The sequence below is a fragment of the Saccopteryx bilineata genome, chromosome 2, assembly GCF_036850765.1.
Source record: "Saccopteryx bilineata isolate mSacBil1 chromosome 2, mSacBil1_pri_phased_curated, whole genome shotgun sequence".
NCBI classification, from domain to species: Eukaryota; Metazoa; Chordata; class Mammalia; order Chiroptera; family Emballonuridae; genus Saccopteryx; species Saccopteryx bilineata.
In genome coordinates this window covers 222,687,093-222,702,617 of record NC_089491.1, presented here as the reverse complement: position 1 = coordinate 222,702,617, position 15,525 = coordinate 222,687,093, and the positions used below count along the sequence as shown (strand labels likewise).

The 15,525-nt window shown below is 49.0% G+C and overlaps 2 protein-coding genes across 10 annotated transcripts in view; one reads left to right on the top strand and one right to left on the bottom strand.

Annotated features, from left to right (window-relative positions):
• MX1 (MX dynamin like GTPase 1) overlaps positions 1-7,246 on the top strand; it is a 32,963-nt gene extending 25,717 nt beyond the window's left edge. For all 4 annotated transcript variants that reach the window (XM_066259342.1, XM_066259341.1, XM_066259340.1 and 1 more), the window contains 2 exons: positions 695-934; positions 6,601-7,246. In XM_066259342.1, coding sequence (XP_066115439.1) covers positions 695-934; positions 6,601-6,831 — 471 coding nt within the window. In that variant the 3' untranslated portion in view covers positions 6,832-7,246. The remainder of the gene's footprint in view (positions 1-694; positions 935-6,600) is intronic.
• Positions 7,247-11,372: 4,126 nt separating this feature from the next.
• The window catches only part of TMPRSS2 (transmembrane serine protease 2), a 48,331-nt gene continuing 44,178 nt past the window's right edge, over positions 11,373-15,525 (bottom strand). For all 6 annotated transcript variants that reach the window (XM_066259331.1, XM_066259334.1, XM_066259332.1 and 3 more), the window contains 3 exons: positions 14,897-15,039; positions 14,244-14,396; positions 11,373-12,904 (listed from right to left, as the gene is read on the bottom strand). In XM_066259331.1, coding sequence (XP_066115428.1) covers positions 12,893-12,904; positions 14,244-14,396; positions 14,897-15,039 — 308 coding nt within the window. In that variant the 3' untranslated portion in view covers positions 11,373-12,892. The remainder of the gene's footprint in view (positions 12,905-14,243; positions 14,397-14,896; positions 15,040-15,525) is intronic.

The window sequence follows — 15,525 nt, the reverse complement described above, 5'->3', positions numbered from 1 at the left end:
AACACTCAGTCCCTAGCACCCAGCACTCTGGGAAGACCGGCTCTGCCATGCACAAGCTGGAGGTCTTGGGGTGGGCCACTTAGATACCTGCGCTTCCAACGTGGAGAAGGGTAGCTTCCTCAGAAGGTTGTAACAGACATAGAAGACAGTGGTGAAGACCCCCCCCCCCCCAGTGTTCATCGCATACCATGACACTCAGTGAGGTCAGGGGTGGGGGGAGGTCCAAATATTTTCTGTGTGAATGATCTCCCTGGCTTTCAGGTAGCTTGTTTCTCTAAATCCCAGGAACAAAAACAGAGAATTTGACTCACTTAAATTCGTCCCTCATGTGATCCTTGTGAGCTCTCTGATGGCTATTCACTCCTCATCAGAGGGAAAAGCCTGTGAATGAGAAGAAAAACAAAACTAAGTCTTCAGATCTTCAAACAGAGCCCTATGGGTTCCCAGGCTCTGGGGATGAGGGGTCTGGTCACATGTGTGGCTCAGGCTTTTGGGGAGATTCTGACCCTCTGTGGGGATGGGAACCCCATCTTAGTTAAGCCAAGGTGGGGTGCAGGAGGCTGCCCAAAGCAGGGTGCTGTTTTAATTCAAGTGGGAGAACCTGCTGTCTGTGAACTTTGCGTATAACCTATGTTCCCATGATCCAGTGGTTCACTTCTAGAGGGAAATTCTGTTGTGTTCTCTTGTGCATTAGTCCAAAATTGAAGACATTAGATTAGAACAAGAAAAAGAAGCTGTGAGGGTCATCCGACTTCACTTCCAAATGGAGCAGATTGTCTACTGCCAAGACCAAGTATACCAGAACTCGCTGCATAAGGTCAGAGAGGAGGAAACAGAAGAAAAGAACAATACACCAAAATATCAAGTCCCTATACACCAGTCTTCAAATGTCTCCCTTGATGAAATCTGTCAACACCTGATGGCCTACCGCAAGGTGAGTCTGTGCATGTCTCAGAAAGCTGGTCTCATCCCATTTCCCGATTTATTATCTCTGTAAGGTGCCAACCAGCCAGCTCCGTCTTTCAGGCTTTGATTAGCATCCACAGGAGCAGCTCAACCTCGGATGATGAGACAAGGTTGTGGCTTGGAGCCATTCATGTCTGGTGTGACCGGCTTTGTGGTCCTGTCCAAGTTCCTTCACCTCTCTGAGCCTCAGCTGTCTTCTCTATAAAATGGTTTCTCCTCATAGTTTCCTAGTGAGTATTCAGTGGGATGAGTGTGGGCAAATCCCATAGCACAGTGGTGGGATACAATGACAGCACACCAAGAGGAAGTTACTCATGGGAAAACATGCTTTGATTGCTACTCTGCATTTCAAATAATACAAAGGGTGAGCTAATTCATTTTGGGAAGGTTGCACAGCTCAGCTGATCACGCCTGAGTTAGAACCATGGGCATATGTAAAAATCTGGACAGGTGAAGCAAATAGGAGTCTCATGCTCTACCAGGTATCTCTGTCCCTTCACTATTCGTGTGCTTCAGGCTGTGCTTCTCAAACTTGACCTCCTGGGGTCTTGCTCAACCGCAGAGATGAATTGCAGATCTGAGCTGGGGGCCAAGATTCTGCAGTTTCTAATAGGCTCCCAGGGGAATGCTGCGCTGCTGGACAAAGCCCACCTTCTGGGCAGTAAGGTTCTAACCCAAAGGTCGAACTCCGTTTCCCACAAACACTGGGAGGTGCACACATCTTCGTGAAGCCAGTGAAGGGCAGGACAGAAGGCCACCTGTGTGACTTGGCTTCTGCAGCCAAGCTTACCACCTGTCTGCTTACCTGTCTCGTAGAACCTGTTAGAATAGGTAATGCACGCTCACACACACACATCCCAAAAAAGGGAATGAGTGACAGTGGAAAGTAGGTCTCCTACCCACCCCATCCCGAGCCACACAGATGCAGTCTCCTCTCAGAAAGCCGCAAAAGCAGTTCCCCAGTTTCTTGATATCCTCTGAGGGAAAGTTTGTGTGTGTGTGCACGCGCACGTGCAATGTAAGTGTGTGTATATGTGCAAACTGGTTTTCCACCCAGGTTAACAGAGTATACTGGTCTGCCTCTTGCTTCCCTTCCTGTGCCTTGGAGACTGTTCCACTTCAGTTCATGTGGAGCCACCTCACTGTTTCCTGCAGTGAAGTCTCCCATTTTGTGGATGCAGCATATTGAGCCATTTCCCTGTTAACAGACATAGTTTGTTTCTTGTCTTTTACGAACACAGGGGTGTTGCCACAAATAGCCTTGTCCATGCATCATATGTCTGGAGTATAAATGAGATTCCTGGTGTATCAGTCAGGGTTGTACCAGGGAAACAGAACCGTTAGGTTATATATATAGATATAAAATGTATTTCAACACACTGGCTAACGGATTGTGGTGGCTGACTGGGCAAGTCCAAAATCCATAGGAAGGCCAGCAGGAAAGGCAGACTGGAGATCCTTGGGCAGGAGTGGAAGCTGCTGTCTGCTGGCAGGATTTCTTTCCATTTTTACTCTTCAGGCCTTCACCTGATTGAATGAGGCCCACCCACATTTTTAAGAATAACCTCCTTTATTAAAGCCATCTGATTGTAGATGTTGACCATAGCTACAGAATGCCTTTATTAGTGTTTGCTTAAATAACTGGGTGCTAGTGCCTGGCCAAGTTGGCACATGAAAGTGACCATCGCACCTGGGGCAAGGACAGTACTCACTCTGCCTTGATAAATACTACCTGTAGAAGGCCCTTGTCTTTCCACACATGCCGATTCAGTCTTTACTAAAGTCTGGTTTTGTTGACAGTGTGATAGATGAAAATGGTGTCTCGCTGTAGATTTAGTTTGCATTCTTTTTAGCGCAATGAGTCTGACATCCTCTCATTGCATGGTGTCGTTTCTAGAGCCTGTTCGGTGAGCTGTGCATCCGGTCAGAGCTCTTTCGACAGCACAGTGTCAGCCCCTGGAGGCTTGCGATAAGGACCCTCTGAAGCCTGCGATGTGCCCTCTGCCTTTGTTCATGGTGGTCTTAGCCCGTGCTGAAGTTTTCTTCAGCATGATTTGTGGGTTGGGTTTAAGAGCCCTTTCTTTGGGGGGTTCCTGTGCTTTTTGTCATACTTCAAAAGGACTTTATCCCTGAGCTTTTAAAATTAAGTCGACAGTATTTTTCTTCAAGTAACTTACTTCAACTCTCATCTTTAGACATTTGATCCCTTTGGAATGTTTTGAGGTCAAGAATGAGATTTGTTCCAGGTGGCTAAAGTGTGTTGTCCCTGAAGAATCCTTCTCGTCCCTGCTGGTGGGGACACCTGTGTCACCCTCTCTCCTTGTGTGTGTTGGTCTTTATCTACATCCTGAATTCTGTTCTGTTGGTTTGCTGTTCTATGGTTTGCTGTTCAATATGGTGCAGTAGTAGATCTTTATACAGTGTTTAACTATCAAGTACAGTCAGAGATTGCCCTCAGCCCCCCACATTTTTTATTTTGTGGCAAAACATAAAACACATAAAATGTATTGTTTTAACCATGTTTGAGGTGCACAGTTCTTCAGTGACACTCAGTGCACCTGCATTGTTCTGCAGCCATCACCACCATCCCTCCCCCAAACGTCTTCATCTTCCCAAACAGGAATGGTACCCATCAAACACTAACTGTCCCTCCCCTTCCCCCACCATTCTACTTTCTGGAGCTATGAATTTTTCTATTTAGGGACCTCATGTAAATGGCCTTTTATAATACTTGTCCTTTCGAGTCTGGCTGATTTCACTCAGAGTAATATTTTCAAGGTTCATTTCTGCTGTAGCATGTGTCAGAATTCCCTTCCTTTTCAATGTAGAATAATATAATCCACCGTATAGATGGACCGTGTTTTGTTTATCCACTCCTCTGCCCCTGGCCGTGGAGTTGGTCCTGCCTTGAGCACTCTGAATAGTGCTGTGGTGGGCGTGGCTGCACAACTGGCTACGCTCTCCCTGTGTCAGCCTGTTCTTTATTGGAGAGAGGGGTGGAGTTTGTTTTTCACTTTAATATACAAATTTTAGAATGAGCTTGTCCAGTTCCTTCTGAAAAGAGAGTAGTGTTTGTATTCTTACTGGGATTGTACTCATTTTTATGGGCCTGCAGAGTAAATCTCCCTGTCTGAGACCTTCATGGGTTTTGCCATTTCTAAGGTCTCCGCCTGGGGCCTCAGAAGTGTTTTAATGTTTTCTTTATGTAGATTGTGCCCATCTCTGCAGCTTATCCAATGTGTGTCCTCAGCTTTGTCCTTCTTGTGAATGAGTCTTTCCTTCCACTCTGCCTTCCGCTTGCTATGGGTTGATGTCCTATCATTTAACACCCAACATCCATACTGATTCTTCCACGGTCTATAAGCTTTAGAGTTTTCCCAGTGAGCCCTCACCCCTCTGCAGATGATGGGAGTTTTCCATTCCCTCCTCTTTCCAACCTTATACCTCTGACTTTCTTTGCCTGCCTTGTCGGGTCTCTCTGGTACAATTTGAAACAATGGCGAAGCTAATAGGCGGCCTTGTCTTGCCTCCAACAGTAAGATGAATGTCACTTTTTCCCATTAAGTGTGACTCTCACTGGCTCAGATCAGGGTGTTGGCAAAGCTGTGCTCCTTCTCGAGACCCTAGGGGTGAAGCTGCTTCTTTGCTGGTCCAGCTTCTGGAGGTAGCAGCACTCCTTAGTCTGGGGCACCCCCACACACACATCTTCACAGCCAGTAATACAGGCATCTCTCCCACCTCTGTAGTCACATGTCCTCTGGCTCTCCTCTCTGCCCCCCTCCTTTGCACTGGACCTACCAGATAACCCAGGACTGTCTTCCAGTCTCAACATCAGCTCATTAGCAGTCTTCATCCCATCTGCAACCTCAGCTCCCCTTTGCAGTGAGAGGTAACACACTCAGATTCTGTGATTAGGATGTGACACCTTTGGAGCCATCACTGTCCCAAGTACACACCTCATGAAATGCCTTGAACTTCCCTGGGTCAGTGATTTGCATATTGTCCCTGTGGGCACTGGGAAGAGGTCCAGAGGAGCTAGCTTTCTCCACTCAAAAATGTCTTCTCACCTACCAAAGAGAAAGTTTCATGCAAACACGCCCCATCTGTGAGATTCGCTGTGTGGCACCTCCTTGATGCCCCAAATGCAACCTGGCCAGGAGGGACTTCTGCCACCAGCTTTGCTCAGCAGTTAGGCACCTTCAGGAGTGGAGTTTCTGCTCCATGTCTGACCTATGCTGCTCCCTCTCCACCCTTCCCCCATCCCCTGCTCCCATGTGGCCCTGCCTGACTGCCACTGCTCCTGTTACACGTGAGTCAGGGGTGCTACGGTTCCTGTCTCCTCCTCCCACCAAAATGTTGACATCTGGGATGATCTCCAAGAGAATGAGGAAATCAGCCTGGCAGCCATGTTGGCACCAGAAGTCTCAAAAGATATTTCAGGTCCCTGATTTTGTCGCTCCAAATATTAGCTATCCCTTTCAGCTTGTGTCTGTTGTCCATCAGACTTCAGTGCCTATTGTTCCCAACATTCCTCCTGAATGCTTCTCCTCAGGCTGGTCTGTCTCTTCTTTCCTCCATTTTTTTTTTGGGGGGGACAGGCCACCTTCCTGGCTCATTCTCCTCTAGAACACATAGCTTGAGTGCCATCTCTGACCCTCTGAATTAAATTCACTGAATGCTTTTTCCATGCCTGGCAACTTTCTAAACATCTGTCTTTTTACTTATTGAATCTTTGTAAGCAGCCCACAAGGCCAGTTGCTAGTATCTTATAGAGAAGGAAACAGTGATCACAGCACTTGCTAAGTATGAGTATATATTAACTTCCTGAGAGATCACCTTAAGAAAGAGATACTTTTCACTAACAGGTGGGTTGGGGGGTGGAAACTACCTTTTAACCTGCATAGAACTCACAAGGCTCCCTTCTGTGTCTTTTGATAGTCTAGCCTCTGTTCAGCTAAATCAGGGGTCGAGAACCTTTTTGGCTGAGAGAGCCATGAATGCCACATATTTTAAAATGTAATTTCATGAAAACCATACAACAACCCATGTACATTATGCATTATACAATAAAAACTTGGTGTTGTCCCGGAGGACAGCTGTGATTGGCTCCAGCCACCCGCAACATGAACATGAGTGGTAGGAAATGAATGGATTGTAATACATGAGAATATTTTATATTTTTAATGTTATTTTTTTTATTATTAAAGATTTGTCTGTGAGCCAGATGCAGTCATCAAAAGAGCCACATCTGGCTCGCAAACCATAGGTTCCAGACCCCTGAGCTAAACAATCTTTTTTCTTTTTTTAATCATAAAATCTTTTCAGCAAAGTTGTAAATAATTAGAAAAATGTAGTTTTTGGACTCTGTCCGTGTACCTTTTTGGAACACATTTTACCCTCTACCATCAGAAGTGACCATTTCATTGTCAAGACAAGCTGGTGGGAGTCCAGCTGGCCTCTGACTACAGGTTGGTGCCCTCTACCCTGCGGGAAGGTGTGTGGTCTCATGCGCCCTTAGCACGGAGGTGTGAACCCTACCAGGCCTGGGTCTGTCCTGATGCTCATGTGGTGAAGAGGGAATCTTCCCCTTCCAATGTCCTCTCAACCATGCTGTGAACCGTTCCTTCCTTCCAGGAGGCCACCAATCGCCTGTCCACCCATATCCCCTTGATCATCCAGTTCTTCATCCTCCAGTCGTACAACCAGCATCTGGAGAAGTCCATGCTCCAGCTGCTGCAGGACAAGGAGAAGTACAGCTGGCTTCTCAAGGAGCATAGTGACACCAGCGACAAGAGAAAATTCCTGAAGGAGCAACTGGTGCGGCTGACCAAGGCTCGGCGCCAGCTGGCCAAATTCCCTGGTTAAGCTGGGCTCAGTCTCACCCCACGTCTCTGCTGTTTCTTTCCCTGAGAGCTTCACCTTTGTTAGTTCCCCGTGCTCATCCCTTTAGTGGAAAAGGACCTAGCACATAGCTGTTATGAGCAATTTGGTTTCCACCATGAGTCTCAACGCCTGCCCTCACGAGGGGTGTGATTTAGATTGGGTGGATGATGCCATTTCCTGGTTAGGAAAAATTAATGTTCCCATTACATCGTTCCTGCTTCCCGGACCCTTGCCCTGTCTTCATCAGAAACCCAGGCACGTAGGTATGTGAGCATCATAGAAGGACTATCTCCTGGGGGGTTTTCTGATACTCTTTTATGCACCTGATGTTTGAGAATCGTAGTGAATGTTGTAGAAGTCAAACTTCATTGCATTTACAATAAACTCTTTCTTAGCATTTCTCTGATACCCTTTCTGCTTTGGGGAAAAGCCAGAAGATGACAGCAGGTAGGAACCCCAGGAGCTGGTACTACCTGCTGTGGCTGGGCCAGCCAGGGATGAGGAAGTTGAGTAAAAGACCGTGGTCTGGTTCTTTATAAGAGGCAGAAGGGAAATGGGGGAGGAACTAATACAGCCTGAAGCCAGCGGCATTAGTTGTGTGCACTGGTCTAGTGCCCAATTGTTAAGCCCCCAGGCACCTGCTTGGAGTTAAAGATAAATGCCCAAGTCCAGAAAGGGGGCCCAGCAGACAGGGACTCTGGCTGAGTGTGTGTATGTGTGTGTGTGTGGGGGGGGGGGTTCCGGAAAGCAGAGACAGTGGAGTATGAACCATGAACTGCCCCGGGTGAGCGCGGCAGAGTGCCACCCGTGAACTGCCCCGGGCGAGCGCGGCAGAGTACGAGCTGTGAATTGCCCTGGAGGAGTATAGCATGGTCATGACTTCTGGTCTGGCCAGGGGTGGGGGCGCTCCAGCTCAGGGGCAAGACACTGAACAGGGGGCCTGTAGCTGGGGAGTGGAGGGATAAAGGTAGGGAAGAAGGTGTCCAAAAGGACCTGTACCATAGCCTCTAAAGTGCGGAAGCATCTCTCTTCCCAAGTCTGGAGGAGAGAAGGCCAGGGGAGAAGCAGAAAGATAAGATCCTCCTCTTTGGTGCCAGCCGTGCCAAAGAGGAGGACCCATGCGCAACCAGCAGGGGTGACGGGAGCAGTTTCTACCAAGGTGTCCAGAAAGGAAGGGCTTCCAGCCAAGCTGGGCCACCCATTGTCAGGGCCGAAGAGATGGGCTAGTCACATTGTCTCCTCCCACCCAGCCTTCTCCCGCTCATCACTTCTGACACTGCATGCTGCTCAATGCTTTGGGACAACTTGAGAATTTATGTACAAGAGGGCATGTCAGGAGAACAATAGGCACACACCTCTGGGGCAGCACCTCTGTGTCTCTCCCAGGCGCCAAACACCTGCCGGTTGACACAGGCCCAAGCACTTGCAGAAGCCAGCGTGACTCATATTTAAAGGGAACAGTATACCAACACTTGCAGACTTTTTGTAGGAGCAAGGGTAAGCAGGTCGTGCATGCATCCCCAGGCCAGTAACTAGGCAAGCATCTCTTAAAGAGACTATGCCAGCCTCTCACCTTGGTGCTGGGAGCTCATACCCCCTCAGGGCTAACCTGAGTCTTCTCCAGTACCAGGCATCCTTGATGCCGAGCAAAGATTCTGAGGGACCAGATACACAGGTGGCAGTGTTGCCAAGGTTTCTTTGCTGTTATAATTTTCCTGGTAGCCCCAGAAAGCTGGTTATATATGCTCCCTATCGGGAATTTACCCAGTGGGGGGGGGGGCAGTGTGTAAATCCGATGGGTGCTCAAGATCTGTTTGGTTTTGGCCATAGAAGAAGTATCCAGGGATCTCCCAGACTCGTACAGTCAGCCATCAGTAGGAGAGAAGTGCACTGCCCCTTCACCAAAGCCTTCAGGGCACAGAAAGAAATATTCCTGGAGAATATGTTGGGTGATTCCTTCAGAGGGTGGCAGGGCTCAGCAAGGGGTTGAACTGCCCCTGATGTCCCCCAATCCCACCCCGCCCCATAAGGGACATCCCCTGATTCTGCTGCCCACTCTGTAGCACCGGTTTGAAAGTCCATCAGCCCATGCAGGATATGCTCACATTATCATGACCCTCACTCCAGGCAAGTCTGCGGCTCGGTGGACCCACATCATGGGGCTGAGTTAGGAGCAGAATGAGGTGAGGAGCTGGAGAGACTTGAACTGACCAAAAGTCTTCGTTTTCCAGAACACATGGTCTGGCATACTGCAGGTGCTTAATAAGTGCATGGGAGGAAGGGAGGGAGGTGTGGAGATGCTGGGCACTTGTTCAAATGACTTTCTGCATTTGTAGTTATCCTCTTAAGATGCTACGGAGCACCTGCCTTTATCATAATCCTTCCCAAGCAAAAGCAAAGACAAAGGCACCCATCAGGCTGGGAAAGTCCTTCAAGGGTCTGTGTTTGGGAGAAAAAGACTCCAATCTGAGCAGCTTGTCCTCTGCCAGGCAGCAGTAAAAGCTGCAAAGGGGAATGCCGAGGAATTCCACTTGTCAGATCCCACCTTATTTTTCCTTCTAGAGAAAAGGGGTCTCAGTGGTGCACTGGCTTTTCAGGCAGTGACAAGATTGCTCCTTGGTCACAACAAAGTGATGGCTCCAACGCTATGATTTATGGAGCTAATTTATTCAGAATGTGATAGCTGGTACATAAGTGAACTTATTAAATGTTACTTAAGTAACATTAATTCCAGCCTTTTTTTTTTCCTTTAGAGAGAGACAGGAAGGGAGCAATAAGCATCAACTCATAGTTGTGGCATTTTATTTGTTCGTTGATTGCTTTCTCATACATGCCATGTGCCTTGACCGGGGGCTCTAACTGAGCCAATGATCCATTGCTCAAGCCAATGACCTTGAGCTTCAAGCCAGCGACCATGTGATCATGTCTATGATCCCACACTCAAGCCGGCAACCTCGGAGTTTTGAACCTAGATCCTCAGTGTCCTAGGTATCTAGGACTCTCTATCCGCTGCACCACCACCTGGTCAGGCAATTCCCGCCATTTCTTTTTCATTTTTTTCTTTTATTTTTGACAGTCAGAAGGAGAGACAGATAGGGATAGATAGGAAGAGAGAGAGATGAGAAGCATCAACTCTTCATTGCAGCACCTAAGTTGTTCACTGATTACCTTCTCATATGTGCCTTGACTGGGGGACTCCTGCAGAGCGAGTGACCCCTTGCTCAAGCCAGCAACCCCATGCTCAAGCTGGTGAGCCTCCACTCAAGCCAGATGAGCCCACGCTCAAGCCAGCGACCTCAGGGTTTTGAACCTGGATCCTCAGTGTCCCAGTCCAATGCTTTATCTGCAGCACCACCGCCTAGTCAGCCAGTTCCAGCCTTTTCTTAAAACACTGGGAACCCTGGAAGCATAAGCTCTGGCATTTGCATTGCCTTCCCTCTGCATCCAAAGCTGTCAAGGGCTAGGGTCCCATATGTGTGGCTGTTTACAAAGTCAGGCTCCAGAGGAAACTTTAGTCCAAAGGAGAAAAGGCTGTGCAACTAAAGCAGGATCAGAGGAACTGCAAAACAGAAAGAGTTGGGGACAGCCCAGACCCCAGTGTAAAGCAGGACTGTCCCCGTAACAACTCAGCAAACAGTGAATCAAGGCAGGCACCCATTTCAATGCTGGGAACCCCACCGGCTGACCCAGCCGCAAGAAACAACAAAATGATCAGTACACACCATGCACATTCACTAATATTCACACCTTCACTTTACAATTAGTATTTTGGGGCATTTTATAGTAAGCAATTAATAATTTGTTTTTATAAGGTTTAAAATTCCAAACTATCAATATTTCCCTAGTCTCAGCATTCTGGATAGACCTTGAAGATGACACCAGTTGCATCCTAAAGGAAAACCAGTCACAAGGTGAATCCAAAATGAAGAATACAATGGAAAGGCCTGTCAGCTCACCTGCATGAATGTTTTTAGGTGTATACCAGTCATCATTCACAATCCCTTAAACCTGTGAACCTGCACACTTGCTAACATTGAGTTGTAACCTCCCATTCCATACTCGCAGCACTTTTATGAACACAGCAGAACACCAGCTGGGGTGGAACAGGATTCCAAAGACTCAATAATAATATTTGGAGGCCCTGGCCAGTTGGCTCAGTGGTAGAGTGTTGTCCCAGTGTGTGGGAGTCTTGGGTTCAATTACCAGCCAGGGCACATAGGAGAAGCACCCATCTGCTTCTCCATCCTTCTCCCCTCTCCCTTCTCTCTATCTCTCTTTTCTCCTCCCACAGCCAAGGCTCTACTGGAGCAAAGTTGGCCTGGGCACTGAGGATGGCTCCATGGCCTCCGCCTCAGGCGCTAGAATGGCTCTGGTTACAACGGAGCAATGCCCCAGATGGGCAGAGCATCGCCCCCTGGTGGGCATGCCGGGTGGATCCCGGTAGGGCAGATGAGGGAGTCTGTCTCTCTTGCCTCCCCACTTCTCATCTCAGAAAAATACAAAATAAATATATAAATAAAATATTTGGAAAAAAAAGTATAATTTATTTGTACAATATTTCACAATTTAATTTTACAATTTACAAAAAGATACAAAACAGAAGACAAACAGGTCACATCAATAAAAAGAAGCACTGCAGTGGGACACTTTCTCCCATGACAAGGCTTGTCGGAATCCGGCCTGGAGAGCAGGCACCTCAGTGCTGCATGTCTGGAGGACCTCTGGGAACACTGTTGCCACTGAGGCCCATGGGCGGAGCATCCTGAGAGAACAGAGTTCTACAACCTTCCATTCTAAGGTTAAGTCCAGGCAGGAGAATCATCTCATTCTTCTTGAAAACCAGTGTGCTGGACAGGAGGCAGAACCTCGGGGGAAGGAGCCAGTGCAAGCATTCACCTTCCCCGTTGGCAATTCAAGCATGGCCCTTTCCTCCAGGGCATCCGCAGGAGCTAGCAGGGGCCACACGGAGTCCAAAGTACACTTTTCTCTTCTCTGTGAAGCAGTACAGTGCTGCTGTTCTTCAACAAACTCACTTGCGGAAGGTGAAGTTAGGAGTCAGTCACTTGGAAAAGCAGCTCAAATTGGCCACAGCTAGTCCTCGGCAAGGACAATAGTTTCAGAGAATCAAAGGTAGCAACTAAGGGGGATCACAGCCAAGATTCCATGAGCACTGAGGTAGTAACACGTGGAAGCAGTGGATCTCGAATCACACATCCCTGATTTCCCCAGGTAACCTCAATTTCCTGTGATTAGCAGGCCCAAGAGGGTCAGCACAGCATCTTCATCACACATGGTCGCCCTGTGAGGACCACCATTAGTGAATGTCCCCAAGGAGGCTGGGCGGCTTGTACGCCGGGGAGGAGGGTGAGGGGTGGGGAGTAAATCTCCCTGGGCAGAGCCCCATCCAACATGCCATGGCCCCAGCAGTGTGCAGGGGGACACGTCTGCAAGGGCTCTGTCTGTACTCTCATAAGAAGTAAAAAAGGTTTCTATGCCCTTTCAAGTGACTCTCAAGTCATCACCCACTAAGGGCTGGTCCCTTTATTTCCAGCCACCATCCAGGGCTGCTAAGAAGGCACTTTAAAATGATTGGTAAAAACTCTCATGGGAGACAGGCGCCAAGGTTCCCCTAAGAGGCCCTCCATAGCAGTGGTACCAGAGGGGTTGGGTCCTTTGCATGTCCCACCTGGTTTTCTCCCCTTCTATCTCAAGCCATCCAGCAGCTGAGAGGTCACCAGCCCCATGGGCATCCCCTGGGTGGGCTCAGAAGGAAGATGCAAGTGGACAGACTCCATCCCTCCGCCCTGTGTTGGCCCCAGGCATCCACAACTCCGAGTTGGACATTGTCACCCCTTTTGGACAAAATGTCAAGGAGCCTGTGGCCTGCATGGAACTGTGGAGAGTGCCAAAGGCAGACAAGTTCACTATTTAATAAAAATGAGAGGACCTCTGAATCATTTCTACAAATATATTACGGACAGGGAATTAAAACTCAGCCCCTTCACTTTTTTGTGGAATGGTGTTAAGGACAAGGCCGGACAGATTAGCTGTTTGCCTGTTCAGAAGGGAAAAGAAAGAACGTTATTTTCTTAAGATAAACAAGACAGAAACTTACTCCCCCCCCCCCCCAATTGACGAGGCATTTATACACCAAATGAACAAGCTTAATAGGACTAAGGGATATGATTTCCCTACAGCATGAAGGTAAAGGAGTTAGGCTAACAATGGAGGGAAGGTGGCTGGGCTGAGGACCAGGTGTGCGCAGGACTGGAGGGAGGAGGCAGCGGGGTGTGTGGGAAAGCAAACAGTGTAGCAAAGCCAGGACATAGGCCTTCATTGGGAAAATCAAGCTTGACTTCACCACATCAAGTTTTAACAGTCCTGGCTCCCTGCCAGTGGTCTCTCTGCCACCTAGCCTTTCCCTGGCTGTGCTGAGCCATCGGCTGTGCCCTGAGCACATCAGGTGGTTTGCCCTCTTACCTACTGGTCAGACAGTCCACCCTTGGCCTGGCTCAGCACCCTGGCCCACCCCAGCTCCACTAGCTTCCCTCCACCGTGCAGCCCCAACAAGACAGCTAGGTTGTCTATTTCTAGCACTCATACGTTTGCTAGGTGCGAACTGGCCAGCTGCTGTGGTTGCTAGAAGGTATTAGGTCTCATGGTTTTATTTAGGGGCCACGTCAGGCAGTGCCCTCTGGTCCTGCCCCTCCCTCCCCAGCCTGGAAAGGCGCAGAAATCTGTGGAGACGGCCAGTCCTGGGGCCTCTACAATGGAGAGGGATCTGGTTCTCGCCGAGGATCCGAGCAGTGCCTGAGAAGAGGTCTCTGTTAGGCAGTGTGGTCAGGCTGGGAGTCCCAGAGGGCAGGATGGCAGAGAGCCCCTTGGACTTCCCGTCTTCACAACCTATATTTGTACCAAAGAATTCCAGCTGCTCTTCCACCCCTAAACTTTGGGACCTGCCCAGGGTGCAGTCAATAGCCCAGAAAAGGACAGGGCACAGTCACTACTCAGCTGGCCAGTTTGCATCCCTGCGCTCTCTGCCCATCACCAAATTTTGGATTTGGGGAGGTCTGGGTGGAGCCCACTGAGCCAGGACCATGTGGTCAGCAGAGCATAAGTCCATTGGCAAAGTCAGCCCTGCCAAGCTAAGCCCTGGATTTTCTCATCCAAGCACCACTGGGCAGCACACAAGTGAGACCCACCAGTAGTGACAGGTGGACACTTGGTGGTGGTGGGGTGATGCTAGATGCAAACCATGGTCAAGAGAAGCACTGTTTGCATCATGCCAATGGGTGGACGGCAGACAGCTCCCTGAAGCAGGACCACAGCTCATAGGCATCTGGGATTTGACACAAGTGAGAGATTTCAGTCAAGAGGATGAATGCAAAAATTACCCTCATTTGTCGATAAATCCAGTCTGTAAACACTGTCACGTTTCCGTACACTCCTGGTCTGTTAGGCTTGGCACAACCCGATCCCCAGCTCGTGTCCCCAATCAACCACCAGACACTGCTCTTCAACGTGACCAGAGGACCACCACTGTCACCCTGGGGGACACAGCAAGTAACAGAGCAGAAGGTCAAACCACAAGCCACACACACCACCCTTGCACACAGAGGGTGTGGGTTGGGAGAGGGTCTCAGCTGGACTTCCAAGTGGGTGTGTGGGATGGGTCTCATATCTCCTCCAATAAGGTAATAGTAATAACAACCCCCAAAAGAGACTATGCCAGTGACAAATTTTAGTCTATAACAGCTAACAGTTACTAAATCACCTGGTGTCCATATTTTAAAATAGCCAAATATCAGATACTTATTTCTGTCCCACCGATGCTTCGACAATATAAAATCCTTCTGGAGGAAGCAGCGGCATATGAGTGTTGATAGTACAAAACCGTTCACACCATGACCGTTAGCTACCATCATGTCTCAGAGCTGGCTCCGTGTCCCAGGGACATTGAATCTTATTTCTCATGGTGGGGAGAGAGGGGTTCATCAACTCAGTGAAGTAGGCAAGGCTCAAAGGTTGAACAAAAAGTTGCAATCACCTGGCAGGAATCAATGTTTCCCTGCAGGTACCCTGCGCAAAACATGGTCGATGTGATCAAGTTGTTGTAGACGAACCTGCTGTTGCACTGCCAGGGCTCGATTAGGGGCACCATCGCGGCGTTCAGCACCTCTGATGTTTTCCCTGGGACAGAGCACATCATTGTGCATTTAGTGCGGCCAGCAGCTCCCACAGGAAGAGACATGCCACTGCTGACACTAGACAGGTGGCCCTGTCCCCGCCCCTCCCTCCTTCCACCTCCCAAGCAATCTCCTGGGGGACCCAGGCTGTCTTTGCGGCTGGCGGGTCTGTGGCTGGCGGGTCTGTGCCTAATGTAGCTCTAGGCTTTGGTTACAGGGAGGAGACTTCCTGCCTCTGGAGCTATAGAACTCCCTCTGTTCTAGGACTGTCCTCAGTAGTCACTCAATGGCTTGGTTCCCATAGGATCAACTTTCCTCATTCATCACACCCTCTTCCCTGGACCATCCCCAGCACACAAGGAGCTCCTGTTTCCCACCTTAAACAAACAGACCTTTCTCCATCCCACACCCTCCTCCATATGCTGTCTCACTTCTCAAACTGCTCTGAGTAATCATCAGCACTTGCCGTCTCTACTGCTTCCCTCCCACC